This window comes from Pseudophryne corroboree, chromosome 1 (genome assembly GCF_028390025.1).
Source record: "Pseudophryne corroboree isolate aPseCor3 chromosome 1, aPseCor3.hap2, whole genome shotgun sequence".
Classification (NCBI taxonomy): Eukaryota; Metazoa; Chordata; class Amphibia; order Anura; family Myobatrachidae; genus Pseudophryne; species Pseudophryne corroboree.
In genome coordinates this window covers 1099429775-1099450954 of record NC_086444.1, presented here as the reverse complement: position 1 = coordinate 1099450954, position 21180 = coordinate 1099429775, and the positions used below count along the sequence as shown (strand labels likewise).

Here is a 21180-nt window from a genome sequence, read left to right as displayed (position 1 = left end):
TAAGACGCCTTTTCTTCGAAGAAGAATCATCATTTCGGCCATTACCTTGGTAAAGACCCGGGGTGCCGTGGACAATCCAAACGGCAGCGTCTGAAACTGATAGTGACAGTTCTGTACCACAAACCTGAGGTACCCTTGGTGAGAAGGGCAAATTGGGACATGGAGGTAAGCATCCTTGATGTCCAGAGACACCATATAGTCCCCTTCTTCCAGGTTCGCTATCACTGCTCTGAGTGACTCCATCTTGAACTTGAACCTTTTTATGTAAGTGTTCAAGGATTTCAGATTTAAAATGGGTCTCACCGAGCCGTCCGGCTTCGGTACCACAAACAGCGTGGAATAATACCCCTTTCCCTGTTGTAGGAGGGGTACCTTGATTATCACCTGCTGGGAATACAGCTTGTGAATGGCTTCCAATACCGCCTCCCTGTCGGGGGGAGACGTTGGTAAAGCAGACTTCAGGAACCGGCGAGGGGGAGACTTCTCGAATTCCAATTTGTACCCCTGAGATACTACCTGCAGGATCCAGGGGTCCACTTGCGAGTGAGCCCACTGCGCGCTGAAATTCTTGAGACGGGCCCCCACCGTGCCTGAGTCCGCTTGTAAGGCCCCAGCGTCATGCTGAGGACTTGGCAGAAGCGGGGGAGGGCTTCTGTTCGTGGGAAGAGGCTGTCTGCTGCAGTCTTTTTCCCCTTCCTCTGCCCCGGGGCAGATATGAGTGGCCTTTTGCCCGCTTGCCCTTATGGGGACGAAAGGACTGAGCCTGAAAAGACGGTATCTTTTTCTGCTGCGAGGTGACTTGGGGTAAAAAGGTGGATTTTCCAGCCGTTGCCGTGGCCACCAGGTCCGATAGACCGACCCCAAATAACTCCTCCCCTTTATACGGCAATACTTCCATATGCCGTTTGGAATCCGCATCACCTGACCACTGTCGTGTCCATAATCCTCTTCTGGCAGAAATGGACATCGCACTTACTCTTGATGCCAGAGTGCAAATATCCCTCTGTGCATCTCGCATATATAGAAATGCATCCTTTAAATGCTCTATAATCAATAATATATTGTCCCTGTCTAGGGTATCAATATTTTCAGTCAGGGAATCCGACCAAGCCACCCCAGCACTGCACATCCAGGCTGAGGCGATTGCTGGTCGCAGTATAATACCAGTATGTGTGTATATACTTTTAAGGATATTTTCCAGCTTTCTATCAGCTGGTTCCTTGAGGGCGGCCGTATCTGGGGACGGTAACGCCACTTGTTTTGATAAGCGTGTGAGCGCCTTATCTACGCTAGGGGGTGTTTCCCAACGCGCCCTAACCTCTGGCGGGAAAGGGTATAATGCCAATAACTTTTTAGAAATTAGCAGTTTTTTTATCGGGGGAAACCCACGCTTCATCACACACCTCATTTAATTCATCTGATTCGGGAAAAACTACCGGTAGTTTTTTCACACCCCACATAATACCCTTTTTTGTGGTACTTGTAGTATCAGAAATGTTCAAAACCTCCTTCATTGCCGTGATCATGTAACGTGTGGCCCTACTGGAAAATACGTTTGTTTCCTCACCGTCGACACTGGAGTCAGTGTCCGTGTCTGGGTCTGTGTCGACCACCTGAGGTAACGGGCGCTTTAGAGCCCCTGACGGTGTTTGAGACGCCTGTACAGGTATTACCTGATTTGCCGGCTGTCTCATGTCGTCAACAGTCTTTTGTAAAGTGCTGACACTATCACGTAATTCTTTCCATAAGACCATCCAGTCAGGTGTCGACTCCCTAGGGGGTGACATCACTAACACAGGCAATTGCTCCGCCTCCACACCATTTTCCTCCTCATACATGTCGACACAACGTACCGACACACAGCACACACACAGGGAATGCTCTGATAGAGGACAGGACCCCACTAGCCCTTTGGGGAGACAGAGGGAGAGTTTGCCAGCACACACCAGAGCGCTATATATATACAGGGATAACCTTATATAAGTGTTTTTCCCTAATATAGCTGCTGTATATATTTATATGCCAATTTAGTGCCCCCCCTCTCTTGTTTTACCCTGTTTCTGTAGTGCAGGACTGCAGGGGAGAGTCAGGGAGCCTTCCTCCAACGGAGCTGTGAGGAAAAAATGGCGCCAGTGTGCTGAGGAGATAGGCTCCGCCCCTTTTTCGGCGGCCTTTCTCCCGCTTTTTTATGTAAAAATAGGCAGGGGTTAAATACATCCATATAGCCCAGGAGCTATATGTGATGTATTTTTTGCCAAAAAAGGTGTTTTTATTGCGTCTCAGGGCGCCCCCCCCCCCCAGCACCCTCAGTGACCGGAGTGTGAAGTGTGCTGAGAGCAATGGCGCACAGCTGCGGTGCTGTGCGCTACCTTAGTGAAGACAGGACGTCTTCTGCCGCCGATTTTCCGGACCTCTTCAGTCTTCTGGCTCTGTAAGGGGGACGGCGGCGCGGCTCCGGGACCCATCCATGGCTGGGCCTGTGATCGTCCCTCTGGAGCTAATGTCCAGTAGCCTAAGACGTCCAATCCACTCTGCACGCAGGTGAGTTAGCTTCTTCTCCCCTTAGTCCCTCGATGCAGTGAGCCTGTTGCCAGCAGGTCTCACTGAAAATAAAAAAACCTATTTAAACTTTTACTCTAAACGGCTCAGGAGAGCCACCTAGATTGCACCCTTCTCGTTCGGGCACAAAATCTTAACTGAGGCTTGGAGGAGGGTCATAGGGGGAGAAGCCAGTGCACACCAGGTAGTCCTAAAGCTTTTTACTTTTGTGCCCAGTCTCCTGCGGAGCCGCTATTCCCCATGGTCCTTTCGGAGTCCCCAGCATCCACTAGGACGTTAGAGAAATATATATATATATATATATATATATATATACCCCTATACACATATCCTGATACACAGGTATAACACATTTTTACAAGTCTGAAACTAAATGTGACCTCGCACAGGCTTAAAACCTGAGATGACTGCTGCTTGACCACAGCTTAGTTAATGTGCCCTTCTAGTGGCCGGCGCCGGGAGCGCGCTCTGGAGAGCTATCCTGACTGTAAAACCTATGGTAGGTTTATATTGATAGTGTAAGCCCAAACTGAGCTATTTTTCACAGTTTAAACTAGCATGTATTAATATGCAATCTAGTTGGATCACCAGTTTCCCCCAGATGGCAAAACAGTATGCAACCCTGCTTAGCTTCCAAGCTCAGATGAGTTTGGGCGTATCCAGTGTGGTGTGGCTGTAGATTAAAAATACCTACAGCACCTTGTACTCCCAGGTGGCTAATCAGGCCCAACACTGCTTAGCTTCCAAAATCAGATGAGATTGGGCGTATCCAGTGTGGTGTGGCCAAGTGAATTAAGCCAAAGCTGCTGCAGGTGAGACCTGAACTCACACGGCTCCACAGATACTGTTTTATAAGCACCATGTGTTGACCAATTGTTATAACATATCTTACTTTACAACAATGAACAAAGCCAGTATTTGGCTGCCACAACCATGATTCAGATTTGCAGTCTTTAGGATAATATCATTATAAACAGTTATGATATAAATAATTATGTATATCCATGTTTTAGACATGGCAGCGAAACTGCTTATTAGTAATTGCTGGTGTCTTACTCATGCAGACAGACAATACGAAAAAAAACAAAAAAAAAAAAACAAAGACAGACAACTTGCACGACTCAGTAAATAGCACTAAGGTGTCTCTATAAATATATATCTGGCCAAGTGCAGTGCACGCCAGCCATATGCCTGCTCCCAAATTCCCCTTAACACCCCTGCGCCTTCAATGGAGGAGAGATGTAACACAGGAAATTCTGGAAATACAACAGGAAACATGGTTAATCTTGTTTTAACAAAGACTTCATAGCCTTTTGTAATACATATGCAGCGCTGCTGTATTCCCTTATCAATAAGAGTTGAATCATGAGATTTTATCCAGTGACCCTGACATTTCTGTGTGCAGGGAACATCACTGTGGCAGCAAAGTTACTCACTAGGCTAAGAAACCTGCCTTTTGACTCTCATTTGTGTCTCCCCCCATGCTCCGTATACCGTTCTCTATACACGGAGCCGGGCTATGGTGGAGAGGGAGCCCGAAGCGGCATCGAGGGCCTGGGCCACACACACACACACACACACACACAGTATCCCACACAGTGGGGCGGCAGCGTGAGCTGACCGCCCCGTTCAACATACCTGGACCCTGTGGTGAGGGCTATGACGGGGCTTCTCTGTAAGTTCCGTCCAGCCTTTACTGCAGGTTTTAGTCCTGCAGGTGGTAGTGAGGGAGCTCTTTTTAGAGAGGTCCGACACCCACAGCTGCTAAAGCAGCCTTCACTTATCCCGGACCCACGCCTATTGGAAGGGGGAAAGGGATGTGGTAAATCGTTGAAAAAAGAAAAAACTTAGAAAAAATCCAATGAAATGTGGACCTCTGTGGCAGCAAAGCCACAAGCCTACGAACTGTGTTGAGCACAGAAAAAACACTGAGGTACTCAGGGATATGGAGGGGAGGTATAGTTCCAAAATTAATTTATTCAGTGCCTACTTCCTGTGGAAGCCGTCCATATCCCAAGAGTACTCCAGTGACCCCTAGTGGATGAAAAAGAAATGGATAGGGCCGCAATCTGAACCTTAATGGAGCCTAATTTTAGGCCCAAATTCACTCCAGTCTGTAGGAAGTGAAGTAAACGGCCCAGATGGAATTCTTCTGGAGGAGCATTCCTGGACTCACACCAAGAGACATACTTCCTCCAAATACGGTGATAATGTTTCGCTGTCACGTCCTTCCTAGCCTTTATCAGAGTAGGAATGACCTCATCCGGAATGCCCTTTTCCGCTAGGATCCGGCGTTCAACCGCCATGCCGTCAAACGCAGCCGCGGTAAGTCTTGGAACAGACAGGGCCTCTGTTGTAACAGGTCCTCTCTGAGAGGAAGAGGCCACGGATCTTCTGTGAGCATTTCCTGCAGATCCGGATACCAGGCCCTTCGAGGCCAATCTGGAACAATGAGAATTGTCTGTACTCCTCTTCGTCTTATGATTCTCAATATCTTGGAGATGAGGGGAAGAGAAGGAAACACATAGACCGACTGGAACACCCACGGTGTCACCAGGGCGTCCACTGCTACCGCCTGAGGGTCCCTCGACCTGGCGCAATACCTCGGTAGCTTTTTGTTGAGGCGTGACGCCATCATGTCTATCTGAGGCAGTCCCCACTGACTTGCAATCTCTGCGAAGACTTCCTGATGAAGTCCCCACTCTCCTGGATGTAGATCGTGTCTGCTGAGGAAGTCTGCTTCTCAGTTGTCCACTCCCGGGATGAAGACTGTTGTCAGAGCGCTTACATGATTTTCCGCCCAGCGAAGAATCCTGGTGACTTCCGCCACTGCCACTCTGCTCTTTGTTCCGCCTTGGCGGTTTACATGAGCCACTGTGGTGATGTTGTCTGACTGAATCAGAACCGGTAGGTCGCGAAGTCTCCGCTTGACGAAGGCCGTTGTATATGGCCCTCAACTCCAGTACGTTGATGTGAAGACAAGTCTCCTGGCTTGACCAGAGACCCTGGAAGTTTCTACCCTGTGTGACTGCTCCCCAACCTCGGAGGCTCGCGTCCGTGGTTACCAGAACCCAGTCCTGAATGCCGAACCTGCGATCCTCCAGAAGGTAAGCACTCTGCAGCCACCACAGGAGAGATACCCTGGCCTTGGGGGACAGGGTGATCATCTGATGAATCTGTAGATGAGACCCGGACCACTTGTCCAGAAGGTCCCATTGAAATGTTCTCGCATGGAACCTGCCGAATGGAATGGCCTCGTAAGTTGCCACCATCTTTTCCAGAACTCGAGTGCAGTGATGCACCGACACCCTTTTTGGCTTCAATAGGTCCTTGACCAAAGACACGAGTTCTTGGGCCTTTTCCGTCAGAAGATAAACCCTTTTCTGGTCTGTAGCCAGAACCATGCCTAAGAAAGGTAAACGAGTCGTTGGAACCAACTGTGACTTCGGGACATTGAGAATCCAGCCGTGCTGTTGCAACACCCTCAGGGAGAGTGATACGCTGTTCAGTAACTGTTCTCTCGATCTTGCTTTTATTAGGAGATCGTCCAAGTACGGGATAATTGTGACACCCTGCTTGCGCAGGAGCATCATCATTTCCGCCATCACCTTTGTGAAAATTCTCGGGGCCGTGGAAAGCCCAAACGGCAACGTCTGAAATTGGTAATGACAATCCTGTACAGCAAACCTCATGAACGCCTGATGAGCCGGATATATGGGGACATGAAGGTATGCATCCTTTATGTCCAGGGACACCATATAATCTTCCCCTTCCAGGCTGGCGATGACCGCTCTGAGCGACTCCATCTTGAACTTGAACCTTTTTAAGTATAGGTTTAAGGATTTTAAATTAAAAATGGGCCTGACCGAACCGTCCGGTTTCGGGACTACAAACAGGGTTGAGTAATACCCCATCCCGTTCTGCAGCAGGGGGACTTTGACTACCACTTGCTGAAGACACAATTTTTGAATTGCTTTTAACACTATCTCCCTCTCTGGGGGAGAATCCGGTAGGGCCGATATGAAAAACCGGCGAGGAGGCACCTCTTCGAATTCCAGCTTGTAACCCTGGGAAACAATTTCTATTGCCCAGGGATCCACCTGTGAGTGAACCCAGACGTGGCTGAAAAGTCGAAGACGTGCCCCAGCGTCATGCGGTGGATTTTGTAGAGGCTGGGGAGGAATTCTGCTCCTGGGAACTAGCTGTGGTTGGCAGCTTTTTCCCCTTGCCCTTACCTCTGGCAAGAAAGGAAGATCCCCGCACTCTCTTGGGTCTCTGCGACCGAAAGGACTGCATCTGATAATGTGGTGTTTTCTTAGGCTGTGAGGAAACATAAGGCAAAAAAGCTGATTTACCTGCCGTAGCCGTGGAAACAAGGTCTGTGAGACCTTCACCAAACAATTCCTCACCCTTGTAAGGTAAAACCTCCATATGCCTCTTCGAGTCGGCATCGCCCGTCCATTGTCGGGTCCATAGGGCTCATCTAGCCGAAATCGCCATAGCGGCCCTGGAACCCAGTAGGCCAATGTCTCTCTGAGCATCTCTCATATACAGGACAGCATCTTTAATATGACCCAGGGTCAATAAAATGGTTTCCTTATCCAGCGTATCTATATCAGCAGATAAGGTATCTGTCCACGCTGCTACAGCGCTACAAACCCAAGCCGCCGCTATCGCCGGTCTGAGTAAGGTACCACTATGTGTGTAAATAGACTTCAAGGTAGTCTCCCGCCTGCGATCAGCAGGATCCTTGAGGGTTGCCGTATTTTGAGATGGCAGCGCTACCTTTTTGGATAAGCGAGTCAATGCTTTATCCACCCTCGGGGAGGATTCCCACCATTACCTGTCCTTAGTTGTGAACGGATACGCCATAAGAATCCTTTTGGGAATCTGCAGTTTTTTGTCTGTAGATTCCCAAGCCTTACCAAATAATTAGTTCAGCTCGTGAGATGGGGGAAAGGTTACCTCAGGTTTCTTTTCCTTATACATGCGCACCTTCGTGTCAGGGACAGAGGGGTCATCTGTGATATGCAACACCTCTTTTATTGCAATGATCATATAATGAATACTTTTAGCCAATTTTGGCTGCAACTTTGCATCATCGTAGTCGACACTGGAGTCAGAATCCGTGTCGGTATCAGTGTCCACTATTTGGGATAGTGGGCGCTTTTGAGACCCAGAAGATCCCTGCGACATAGTGAAAGGCAGGGTTTGACTCCCTGTACACTCCCTGGACTCAGCTTTGTCCAATCTTTTGTGCAATAAATTCACATTTGCATTTAAAACATTCCACATATCCAACCAGTCAGGTGTCGGCGTTGCCGAAGGAGACACCACACTCATTTGCTCCACCTCCTCCCTAGAAGAGCCTTCCGCTTCAGACATGCCGACACACGCGTACCGACCCACCACACACTCAGGGAATTCTCTATCTGGAGACAGTTCCCCCACAAGGCCCTTTGGAGAGACAGAGAGAGAGAGTATGCCAGCACACACCCAGCGCCAATGACCGAGGGAAAAAATGACCCAGATAGCGCTTTTAATATATATATATATGTATATATATATGTATATGTATATATATATATATATATATATATATATATATATACACACACGATGTCCGGCACTCCAATACTAACTTGAAACACGCCCGGTGCCCTCACAGCCAAATGAAGATGAATAGAAGATAATAACAGGCGGCACTCACAGCTTGATGGACACTGGTAAATAAACGGCCAGACTCCGTGAAGATAGATCAACGTTTCAATTTACAAAATTGTCGTCAGGATGTCAGTGTCCATCAAGCTGTGAGTGCCGCCTGTTATTATCTTCTATATATATATATATATATATATATATAAATAAAACACAGCGCCAAATTATGTGCCCCCCCCCCCCTCTTTTAAACCCTCTCTCACCGTGTTCAGCAGGGGAGAGTCCGGGGAGCCAGCTTCTCAGCGGTGTGCTGTGGAGAAAATGGCGCTGGTGAGTGCTGAGGATCAAGCTCTGCCCCCTCAGCGGCAGGCTTCGGTCCCGCTCGATTATTTTCAAAAACTGGCGGGGGATCTCTTATATATAATGCAGAGCCCATATATGCCCAGATTTTGCCAGATCAGAGGTTTAATTGCTGCCCAGGGCGCCCGCCCTGCACCCTTACAGTGCCTGCCGTGTGTGTGTTGTGCGGGAGCAATGGCGCGCAGCGTTACCGCTGCGCATTACCTCAGTGAAGATCCAAAGTCTTCTGCCGCCTCTGAAGTCTTCTTTTCTTCTCATACTCACCCGGCTTCTATCTTCCGGCTCTGTGAGGAGGACGGCGGCGCGGCTGCGGGATGAACAGCTAGGAGAGACCTGCGTTCCGACTCCCTCTGGAGCTAATGGTGTCCAGTAGCCTAAGAAGCAGAGCCTAGCAGGTAAGTAGGTTTGCTTCTCTCTCCTCAGTCCCTCGATGCAGGGAGCCTGTTGCCAGCAGAGCTCCCTGAAAATAAAAAACCTAACAAAATTACTTTCTTTCAGGAAACTCAGGAGAGCTCCCTGTAATGCACCCAGTCTCCCCTGGGCACAGTATCAAACGGAGGTCTGGAGGAGGGGCATAGCGGAAGGAGCCAGTGCACACCCATATCTAAAGTTCTTTTTAGTGCCCATGTCTCCTGCGGAGCCCGTCTATCCCCATGGTCCTTACGGAGTCACCAGCATCCTCTAGGACGTAAGAGAAATGTCCCTAATAGCCTCAATCATGAGATGCACCCCCTTAGCAAGGGATGCCTCACCTCCCTCACCGTCTCCTCCATCAGAGTCGGTATCCGTGTGGACTTGCATTATTTGGGCAAGAGCACGTTTCTTAGGCTATATATCAGGGTCTTGAAAGAGGTAGCGGGAGCAGAATACGACAAAACCTCTACAGATCTTTTCAAAACCTGTGTTTCAGTCTCAATAATTGGGCCAGATGTACTAAGCCTTGAAAAGTGATAAATATCACGGTGATAAAGTACCAGCCAATCGGCTCCTGTCATTTTTCAAACACAGCCAGTGACATGGTAGTTAGGAGCTGATTGGCTGGCAGTTTATCACTGTGAAATTTATCACTTCTCAGGCTTAGTACATTTCCCCCATTATGAGTTATCCTAGATGAAATCTTGGATATCATTCCCTTAAGAGAAGCCACCCATGGGGGTTCGGATTCAGAAGGCTTAGACAGTACACTGCATTCCTGAGTACATAGAACAGACTCCTCTGGAGAGGACACACACTCTGCAGCACAATATACAGAATCCCTAGACATGGTAATGTGAGATATATAACATACACATACACAGGAAAATGTCAGACACAGTTTCCCCCAAGTACCTTCAGAGAGACACAGAGTATAAGGAGCCAGCACACACAGCGCCCCAGTAGGCAGTTATTATAAATAAATGCCTGGCGCTGACTGAGTAACCTTAATAGATTAAAATAAGAATTTACTTACCGATAATTCTATTTCTCGTAGTCCGTAGTGGATGCTGGGAACTCCGTAAGGACCATGGGGAATAGCGGCTCCGCAGGAGACAGGGCACATCTAAAGAAAGCTTTAGGATCACCTGGTGTGCACTGGCTCCTCCCCCTATGACCCTCCTCCAAGCCTCAGTTAGGATACTGTGCCCGGACGAGCGTACACAATAAGGAAGGATTTTGAATCCCGGGTAAGACTCATACCAGCCACACCAATCACACTGTACAACTTGTGATCTGAACCCAGTTAACAGCATGATAATAGAGAAGCCTCTATAAAAGATGGCTCACTACAACAATAACCCGAATTTTTTGGTAACAATAATTATGTACCAGTATTGCAGACAATCCGCACTTGGGATGGGCGCCCAGCATCCACTACGGACTACGAGAAATAGAATTATCGGTAAGTAAATTCTTATTTTCTCTGACGTCCTAGTGGATGCTGGGAACTCCGTAAGGACCATGGGGATTATACCAAAGCTCCCAAACGGGCGGGAGAGTGCGGATGACTCTGCAGCACCGAATGAGAGAACTCCAGGTCCTCCTCAGCCAGGGTATCAAATTTGTAGAATTTTACAAACGTATTTGCTCCTGACCAAGTAACTGCTCGGCAAAGTTGTAAAGCCGAGACCCCTCGGGCAGCTGCCCAAGATGAGCCCACCTTCCTTGTGGAGTGGGCATTTTAAGATTTTTGGCTGTGGCAGGCCTGCCACAGAATGTGCAAGCTGAATTGTACTACAAATCCAACGAGCAATCGTCTGCTTAGAAGCAGGAGCACCCAGTTTGTTGGGTGCATACAGGATAAACAGCGAGTCAGATTTTCTGACTCCAGCCGTCCTGGAAACATATATTTTCAGGGCCCTGACCACGTCAAGCAACTTGGAATCCTCCAAGTCCTTAGTAGCCGCAGGTACCACAATAGGTTGCTTCATGTGAAATGCAGAAACCACCTTAGGTAGAAATTGAGGACAAGTCCTCAATTCTGCCCTGTCAGAATGAAATATTAAATAAGGGCTTTTATATGATAAAGCCGCCAATTCTGACACACGCCTGGCTGAAGCCAGGGCTAACAGCATCGTCACCTTCCATGTGAGATATTTTAAGTCCACAGTGGTGAGTGGTTCAAACCAATGTGACTTTAGGAAACTCAACACAACATTGAGATCCCAAGGTGCCACTGGAGGCACAAAAGGAGGCTGTATATGCAGTACCCCTTTTACAAATGTCTGAACTTCAGGCACTGAAGCCAGTTCCTTTTGGAAGAAAATCGACAGGGCCGAAATTTGAACCTTAATGGACCCTAATTTTAGGCCCATAGACAGTCCTGTTTGCAGGAAATGGAGGAAACGACCCAGTTGAAATTCCTCTGTAGGGGCCTTCTTGGCCTCCCACCACGCAACATATTTTCGCCAAATGCGGTGATAATGTTTTGCGGTTACGTCCTTCCTGGCCTTGACCAGGGTAGGGATGACTTCATCTGGAATGCCTTTTTCCTTCAGGATCCGGCGTTCAACCGCCAAGCCGTCAAACGCAGCCACGGTAAGTCTTGGAACAGACAAGGCCCCTGCTGGAGCAGGTCCTTTCTTAGAGGTAGAGGCCACGGTTCGTCCGTGAGCATCTCTTGAAGTTCCGGATACCAAGTCCTTCTTGGCCAATCCGGAACCACGAGTATAGTTCTTACTCCTCTCCTTCTTATGATTCTCAGTACTTTTGGTATGAGAGGCAGAGGAGGGAACACATACACTGACTGGTACACCCACGGTGTTACCAGAGCGTCCACCGCTATTGCCTGAGGGTCCCCTGACCTGGCGCAATATCTGTCTAGTTTTTTGTTTAGACGGGACGCCATTATGTCCACCTTTGGTTTTTCCCAACGGTTTACAATCAGGTGGAAGACTTCTGGGTGAAGTCCCCACTCTCCCGGGTGAAGGTCGTGTCTGCTGAGGAAGTCTGCTTCCCAGTTGTCCACTCCCGGAATGAACACTGCTGACAGTGCTATCACATGATTTTCCGCCCAGCGAAGAATCCTTGCAGCTTCTGCCATTGCCCCCCTGCTTCCCGTGCCGCCCTGTCTGTTTACGTGGGCGACTGACGTGATGTAGTCCGATTGGATCAATACCGCCTGACCCTGAAGCAGGGGTTTCGCTTGACTTAGGGCATTGTAAATGGCCCTTAGTTCCAGAATGTTTATATGAAGAGATGTCTCCAGGCTTGACCATAAGCCCTGGAAATTCCTTCCCTGTGTGACTGCTCCCCAGCCTCGCAGGCTGGCATCCCTGGCCACCAGGACCCAGTCCCGAATGCCGAATCTGCGGCCCTCTAGAAGATGAGCACTCTGCAACCACCACAGGAGGGATACCCTTGTCCCCGGTGACAGGGTTATCCGCTGAAGCATCTGAAGATGCGACCCGGACCATTTGTCCAGTAGGTTCCACTGGAAAGTCTTGCGTGGAATCTGCCGAATGGGATTGCTTCGTAGGAAGCCACCATTTTTACCCAGAACCCTTGTGCATTGATGCACTGAGACTTGGTTCGGTTTTAGGAGGTTCCTGTCGGATAACTCCCTGGCTTTCTCCTCCGGGAGAAACACCTTCTTTCTGGACTGTGTCCAGGATCATCCCTAGGAACAGAAGACAAGTCGTCGGAACCAGCTGCGATTTTGGAATATTGAGAATCCAATCGTGCTGCCGCAACACTACCTGATATAGTGCTACACCGATCTCCAACTGTTCCCTGGATCTTACCCTTATCAGGGAATCGTCCAAGTAACGGATAACTAAAATTCCCTTCCTTCGAAGGAATATCATCATTACGGTCATTACTTCAGTAAAGACCCGGGGTGCCGTGGACCATCCCTACGGCAGCGTCCGAACTGATAGTGACAGTTCTGTACCATAACCTGAAATACCCTTGGTGAGAAGGGTAAATTTTGACATGAAGGTAAGCATCCTTGATGTCCCGAGACATCATGTAGTCCCCTTCTTCCAGGTTTGCAATCACTGCTCTGAGTGACTCAATTTTGAATTTGAACCTCTGTATGCAAGTGTTCAAAGATTTTAGATTTTAAAATCGGTCTCACCGAGCCGTCTGGCTTCGGTACCACAATAGTGTGGAATAATACCCCGTTCCCTGTTGCAGGAGGGGTACCTTGATTATCACCTGCTGGGAATACAGCTTGTGAATGGTTTCCAAAACTGCCTCCCTGTCAGCGGGAGACGTCGGTAAAACAGACCTTTGGAAACGGCGAGGGGGATACGTCTCGAATTCCAATTTGCACCCCTGAAATATTACCTGAAGGATCCAGGGGTCTACTTGCGAGTGAGCCCACTGCGCACTGAAATTCATTGAGAACGGGACCCCACCGTGCCTGAACTTGTAAAGCCCTAGCGTCATACTGAGGGCTTGGCAGAGGCGGAAAAGAGTTTCTGTTCCTTGGAACTGGCTGATCTCTGCAGCCATTTTCCTCTCCCTCTGTCACGAGCAGAAAAGAGGAACCCTTTTGTCCGCTTGCCAACCAGGCCTGCGCCTGATAATACGGCGTCTTATTTTGAGAGGCGACCTGGGGTACATCCCCTCTTTTAAGGCAATACTTCCAAATGCCGTTTGGAATCCGCATCACCTGACCACTTTACTGGTATAATTGGACAATGCACTTATACTTGATGCCAGTCGGCAAATATTCCGCTGTGCATCATGCATATATAGAAATGCATCTTTTAATTGCTCTATAGGCAATAATATACTGTCCTTATCTAGGATATCATATTTCCAGTCAGGGAATCCGACCACGCCAACCCAGCACTGCACATCCAGGCTGAGGCGATTGCTGGTCGCAGTATAACACCAGTATGTGTGTAAATACATTTTAGGATACCCTCCTGCTTTCTATCAGCAGGATCCTTAAGGGCGGCCATCTCAAGAGAGGGTAGAGCCCATGTTCTTACAAGCGTGTGAGCGCCTTATCCCCCCTAGGGGGTGTTTCCCAACGCACCCTAACCTCTGGCGGGAAAAGGTATACTGCCAATAACTTTTTAGAAATTATCAATTGTTATCGGGGGGAAACCCACGCATTTTATTTCTCAGATTCAGGAAAACTACAGGAAGTTTTTCCTCCCAACATAATACCCCTTTTTTTTGGTGGTATTCTTATCAGAAAAGTGTAAACTTTTTTCATTGCCTCAATCATGCAATGTGTGGCCCTATTTGGAAATCACGGTTGTCTCTTCACCGTCGACACAGGAGTCAGTATCCGTGTCGGCGTCTGTATCTGAGGTAACGGGCGCTTTAGAGCCCCTATATGAGACGTCTGGACATGCACAAGCTGAGTAGCCGGCTGTCTCATGTCAACCACTGTCTTTTATACAAAGCTGACACTGTCACGCAATTTCCACAGTACATCCACTCAGGTGTCGACCCCCCCAGGGGGTGACAACACTATTACAGACACTCTACTCCGTCTCCTCATCATTTTTCTCCTCATACATGTCGACACAAACGTACCGACACACAGCACACACACAGGGAATGCTCTGATAGAGGACAGGACCCCACTAGCCCTTTGGGGAGACAGAGGGAGAGTTTGCCAGCACACACCAGAGCGCTATATATATACAGGGATAACCTTATATAAGTGTTTTTCCCTTTATAGCTGCTGTATTGTTTATACTGCGCCTAATTTGTGTCCCCCTCTCTTTTTTAACCCCTTTCTGTAGTGTAGTGACTGCAGGGGAGAGCTAGGGAGCTTCCCTCCAACTGAGCTGTGAGGGAAAATGGCGCCAGTGTGCTGAGGAGATAAGGACGCCGAGAAAGGGGCGGAGCCTATCATCCGTTTTCTTGTATGTTTTGGCAGGGGTTAAATGCATCCATATAGCCGAGGAGTTATATGTGATGCATTTATTTTAGCCATAAAAGGTTTTCTAACGATTTATTGCGTCTCAGGGCGCTGCCCCCCCAGCGCCCTGCACCCTCAGTGACCGGAGTGTGAAGTGTGCTGAGAGCAATGGCGCACAGCTGCGGTGCTGTGCGCCTACCTTTATCTGAAGACAGGAAAGTCTTCTGCCGCCGATTTTTCCGGACCTCTTCGCTCTTCTGGCTCTGTAAGGGGGCCGGCGGCGCGGCTCCGGTGACCCATCCAGGCTGAACCTGTGATCGTCCCTCTGGAGCTAATGTCCAGTAGCCTAAGAAGCCCAATCCACTCTGCACGCAGGTGAGTTCGCTTCTTCTCCCCTTAGTCCCTCGATGCAGTGAGCCTGTTGCCAGCAGGTCTCACTGAAAATAATAAACCTAAACTAAAACTTTCACAAAGAGCTCAGGAGAGCCCCTAGTGTGCACCCTTCTCGTCGGGCACAGAAAATCTAACTGCGGCTTGGAGGAGGGTCATAGGGGGAGGAGCCAGTGCACACCAGGTGATCCTAAAGCTTTCTTTAGATGTGCCCTGTCTCCTGCGGAGCCGCTATTCCCCATGGTCCTTACGGAGTTCCCAGCATCCACTAGGACGTCAGAGAAACAGTGAATAACACTCTCCTCCCGCCTTCTATAACACCCTGGTACCGCAGAGGATAACTGGAGTGGAGTGGAGGGCAGCGCTCCCTGTCAGCATCTGTGTGTGTGATCTGCAGGGAGAAAATGTTGCTGGTGAGTGCTGGATCCGCTCTGAGGAGAAGCCCCGCCCCCTGTAATGGCATGTCTTCCCGCTGCTGTTATTTTATACTGGCCTGAGGTGTTTTTGTTGCTAACAGTGGGATTAGCCCCTATTAGCTCTGATGACCAGTGTTAGGGTATTGCGCTGGCCCAGGACGCCCCTCACAGCGCCGCACAACAGTACCTCTGAGCCCTCCAGCCACCCTTGTGCCGCCATTCCCGCTGGCGCCCCGCTTACTGGGGCGCGGGCGTCATGCTCACCACCACATCTTCTGGCTGTTAGGGGGTGGCGGCAGTGCTGCGGGAGCGAGCGGTCGCCTCGGGGGCTTGCGATCGACACCCTCAGGAGCTCAGTGTCCTGTCAGCGCAGATAGGGGCCTCTAACCTCAAGGTTTGGATCCTACTCCAAGTCCCACGAAGCAGGGAGGCTGTTGCCAGCAGCCTCCCTGTACCTAACATGCTCTTAAAAAAATAAGAAAACTAGAAAAGCTCTAAGAGCTCCCCTAGCTGTGACCGGCTCCACCGGGCACATTTTCTAAACTGAGTCTGGCAGGAGGGGCATAGAGGGAGGAGCCAGCCCACACTATTAAACTCTTAAAGTGCCCATGGTTCCCAAGGGACCCGTCTATACCCCATGGTACTAATGTGGACCCCAGCATCCTCTAGGACGTAAGAGAAAGTCATGTTAAGCTTCTTCTGCGCTGGGAAAAACGAATGCGGAGCAGCAGCTTCTTTTCAAAGGGATTTTTAATACATCCCTGATATCAAGAATGAGGGGCTCAATACCCTGGGCTGAAGTGGCATCTTCTATATCAGGTTCTAATTCCTCCCCCTCCTCCTGAATATCCTCATCAGATTCTAAGTGTAGAGCAGGCAGCCCCCGCTTAAGAGGCCCTGAACCAGTGAGGGGGGCTGTCTTTCATCAGCCTTAGCAGCCAGGTCTGCAACAGCCTGTTGCAGTTGTTGTGGCGTCTGTTTATTAGCATTGAGCTGGGATGACATGTCTGCCTTTATAGTCTTTATGGCATCGAGCCAGGATGGCTCCCGACTCTCCCCCCCAGTCTCCACACTAACTTGGGAAGACTGACTGCATTGGTCACGCGATAGGGAACCAGTGGTAGAAGGGGAGAATCTGGTGTTGCATACTGCGTGTTTGACCATAATTACAGTAACAACACTCACACACATACACACAGACCAGTACAATAACAAGCCTGCCCTTACTGTGTGTGAGATGAAGACCTAGGGGTAAATTTACTAAGATGGGAGTTCTATTTATGATGGGATGTTGCCCAAGGCAACCAGATTCCAGGTATTATCGTCTGGAAGGTGCTAGATAAATGAGAAGTAGAATCTGATTGGTTGCTATGGGCAACATCCCGTCTTAAATAGAACTCCCATCTTAGTAAATTTACCCCCTAGAGAGAGAGGAGGACAGCACACCCCAGCCTTGCAGACTTAGGAAATCTGCACGCTGAATATAGTTTTATCCCAGTAAAAAAGCTAATTTCTTGGCCTATTCAGGACATTAGATTGTGCACAATAGCGGCTCTCCCCCTTGTAATACACCCCTGTACCAGTTTCCTGTGTATCCCAGAGTGTCTGGAGGAGCTGTGTGTCCTTGCTGCTGCAGCGCTGGGCAGAGGAAGGCGCCAAAGTGCTGCTGGTCCCGCTCAGAGGAAGCTCCGCCCCTTGTAATGGCGCCAGAGCTACAGAGAATATTTTTACTGGCAAAGTCTCCCTACCATGTGCAAACATCACGGAGACTGCTAGTTTGCACTACTGCTGCCAGTGTACATGGGGGGCTATAGCGGGTCCCACCGTAGAAGGTCACGTATGCCGCTCCCGCGTTTTGCCAAACCAAGAACCGAGGGACGCCCCTAGCGGGGCCCCCGGTTTGTACTCACCACTGATGTCACCTTCAGGCTTAGTTAGGGGTGTGCGGTGTGCTGCGATTGCGACCGCCAAAAGCGCAGTGCCCCGCGGAACTAACAACCTCTCAGGACGGTGGTTCTGCAGCGGGGAAGTGGCTCTGACACCTTACAGAGGCCAGTGACCGCCCCTCCCCCCAACTCCCACGGTGCAGGTATACTGTTGCCCAGTAAGTATACCCAAAATAATTTAGTTCAAAAGAAACTGAAGAAAAATCCTCTTGGACTCCCAGAGTGTGCATCCTCTCCTGAGGGCACTTTATTCTAAACTGCCTGTGGGAGGGGGCGTAGAGGGGAGGAGACAGCACACCCAGTTGAAGAAATTTAAAGAGCACTGGCTCCATCGTATTAAATGAACCCCTCCCTTATGGATACCAGAGAAACAGAGATATCAACGGTAAGTCTACCATAACGATTATTTTTTATTAGTTTGCCTTTAGTGACAATTTGCTCCTGTGTTTATAGATGACCCTATGTCTAGTTCTCGCTCAATGGGCCTCAGCCTCCGAGTTGCCGGAACTTTGTGCGCGTCTGGCCGTTTTTTTTTAAAGCCGCAAAGTCCCGTACCTCCGGCAACTTGGAGGCTATTACGTTTAGCCAAGCATCTTATGTATGCCGCACACTGTAGTGGATTCTTTCAGTTTCATTTTGTATTTTTTGATAATAAGTCATATAGAAGGACAAAGCTTAATAACTGTAAAAGTGGGTACACACTAGGCAACGTGCTCTATGAGCAACGTCGCCTAGTGTTTCCCCCTCCCGGGCCAGGGCGGTCGGCGGCAGGGCGTACACACTAAGCGATATGATGACCATATCACGATATGACCACTGTGCAGGCAGCTCCTGGACAACAGTCCAAATTGAGCTGCCTGCACGGTTGACAGTGAGGGCCGTTAATGACCCGCCCTTCGCTGATCGACGGCGGCATACACACTTGCCAAAAAATTTGCAACGTCGCTCAGGAAGGGTGAAAATGAGCAACATTGCTCATTTTCCCGGCAAATCTATATGCTGCCGCCGACCAGCGATGCGAGGGACATTAACGCGTATGTACCATAATTTGCAGTTTTACAATAATATATTTAAATACGAAATTAAAAGAGGACTATGGGGGATATTCAGTTGTTTGAAAAGTCAGTTGGGTGTCTGTTTTTACCTAATAGACAGGAAAACACAGACACCCAACCGGCTTTTCAAACAACTGAATTCCCCCCTCTGTCTGAGTCATTGTGGTGCGGATTTCTGAATTGGGATCAAAAAATAATTAAGTACAAAAAAGCAAGTAACTTCTGTATCTAGAACAAACCATGCTGCACTGCATTTATTGTTTCTGCATGCAGGGTAAATGGTGCCTGCTTTTGCACGTTACATCTCCCCCATGTGCAATGCAACATGATTTTACCAAGGTGCAGTTACCTGCATATTAATCTTTGCCCCCAACTCAAAATAAGCCCCTAGATTTCCAAAAAAAAACCGGTTTGAACCTGGGCTATAAGATAACTATTTCATTGTAAGCAATAATTGAATGTAATCGAATACATAAACTGCAACAATCACACAACTGTGCAGGATACATCAATGTCATGTTTACCTGAAATCAATATCTAATAGGAGACTTTTCACTTTTGGCTTGGAGCCTTTGCAACTCTGAATTCTGACCCATTCATGTAACCTGCGGTAAAAGGTACACAGAGAAAACTGCTCAATGTAATACTGCCAGATGAAATGCAACTGTAAAGGGGTCCTGGTAACGCAAGGAACACTGACATGCTAAAAGCAAGTAAAGCAGATGTGACAATACAAATGAGAGGCTGCGTATTACAAGGCTGTATATTATACATGTAATAACTGGGGTGTTTATACATTACTGCAGTGTTCTCCCCAGGACCTTTTTCCCAAATCACCCAGCTGTCAATCCATACCAATGCCCGTGATTGACAGCTAGGGAGTTGCGGCATTAGGCACCAAGGGTCAGGTTAACCTATACAAGAGTACGCTGACCAAGCAGAGGGCACCATAAGCAGCTGTGAGGCACAGAAATGCTCACTGCATTGGGCCGCACCCACCAGAAAAAAGATCCTGAGGGTTTCCCCTCTCTGCTGTGCCTGATCTTGACCCACCTCACACTGAAGGCAAGCACGGCAGACACACAGTCTTCCCCTGTGTGAAGCCAGCAGGATGTCCTTCTGCTTACCTCCTAGGATAGGGACAGTCTGCCCTGTAGGCACCAGTCTTCACTCTGTCCTCCCCTGAACTACATGATAATGCTACCCGACTGGGAAACATTCCAGAGGAGAACACTGTACTGTATAAGTCCACCATGCTCTATGTTGCTCCTCTGCTGCAGGCTGTCAGCATGGGGTTAAATGATCTAATCCCACCGTGTAGCCAATCAGCTGCCTGTGAGTAAATAATGAATATCTAAGTATTAGAAAAGTCAGGAAGATGTGTATTTTCTTATATGACAATTGTTTACCTACAGACTGCCCATAAAATAAAATACGTATTGGAAAAGGCTACCAGAAGAAAGGTCGCTATAGAGCATGCTTTGCAAAACCTTTGATTTGTCATTGTGGAGGGCACAGAAAATACAATGACAACCTCTCTGATATTAGGTTTGTATTTTTCTTACCTACCGAATTTTGTGCGATCGGCACTTTGCAAAAGTTCTTTCTACCTTTAATTTACTGCAGATGACTTGCTCAGCAACTTCTGTCTATATTTTTCAGCCATGTATAGTACATAATTGACATTGCCCTGCGCTATGAGAAATCTCTGCTCTGCCCTTGTGAATTGTCCACGGCCAATGAGGATAAAAAATAAATAAAAACTATGCTTGATCATACAAATACATGGCTGAAACACACAGAAGGGAGAAGCATAAAGCTGGGTACATGGCTGATCAGGTAAAACGCTCCCTGTAGTGCCCACCCAATTTTATATCGGATTGGGCATGATTAAAAAAATTCATTATTCGCATGACCTGATGTATTACTGTATTTTGTATTGAGAAACATGTCTGTGGATGACAAACGGTTGGAAGTTAATTGCCTTGCTAGTATTTCATTATAGCCACAGAACTTCAGAGTCAGCGGGTAATAACCCTAGAATCCTGTATGGGGCAATAATCAGAGGGTGAAATCTGAATAACACAGCAGGGGTCAAACATCCAGACCCCTGACAGACACTTGGGTCAGCAGAGTGTGAAGCTTTCTTCCTAACATTTTGTATTCCAGAGCTAGAGTTGTCTACACAGGACCAGGTCCCCAGCTTCAAACAAAGCCATAAAGAGAATCTGCCCCTGCTAGAATGGCACAGAGACCCCAGAGTGTAAGCTTCAACTGGTTTTAGAAGGGAATCCCAAGAGGTGGAGGCCAGGAGCGAATTGCTAGAGGTTTAAATACGAGAAATTTGCTCTGCAAAGTGGTGGGATTTGATAGCGGCTCCACCATGAGAATCGGGAGGTCGCATGTGCAGCACATAAGATGCAACCTCCTGGTCCGGACTGTTGCAGGAGCATTATAAGTCGTTTATCGGCTAACAATCCTGCATCGGT

The 21180-nt window shown here is 48.5% G+C and overlaps 1 protein-coding gene across 3 annotated transcripts in view; it reads right to left on the bottom strand.

Annotated features, from left to right (window-relative positions):
• Window positions 1-21180, bottom strand: part of ZCCHC4 (zinc finger CCHC-type containing 4) — a 98193-nt gene that overhangs the window by 53334 nt on the left and 23679 nt on the right. For all 3 annotated transcript variants that reach the window (XM_063921967.1, XM_063921959.1, XM_063921977.1), the window contains one exon: window positions 19216-19296. In XM_063921967.1, the coding sequence (XP_063778037.1) occupies window positions 19216-19296 (81 nt within the window). The remainder of the gene's footprint in view (window positions 1-19215; window positions 19297-21180) is intronic.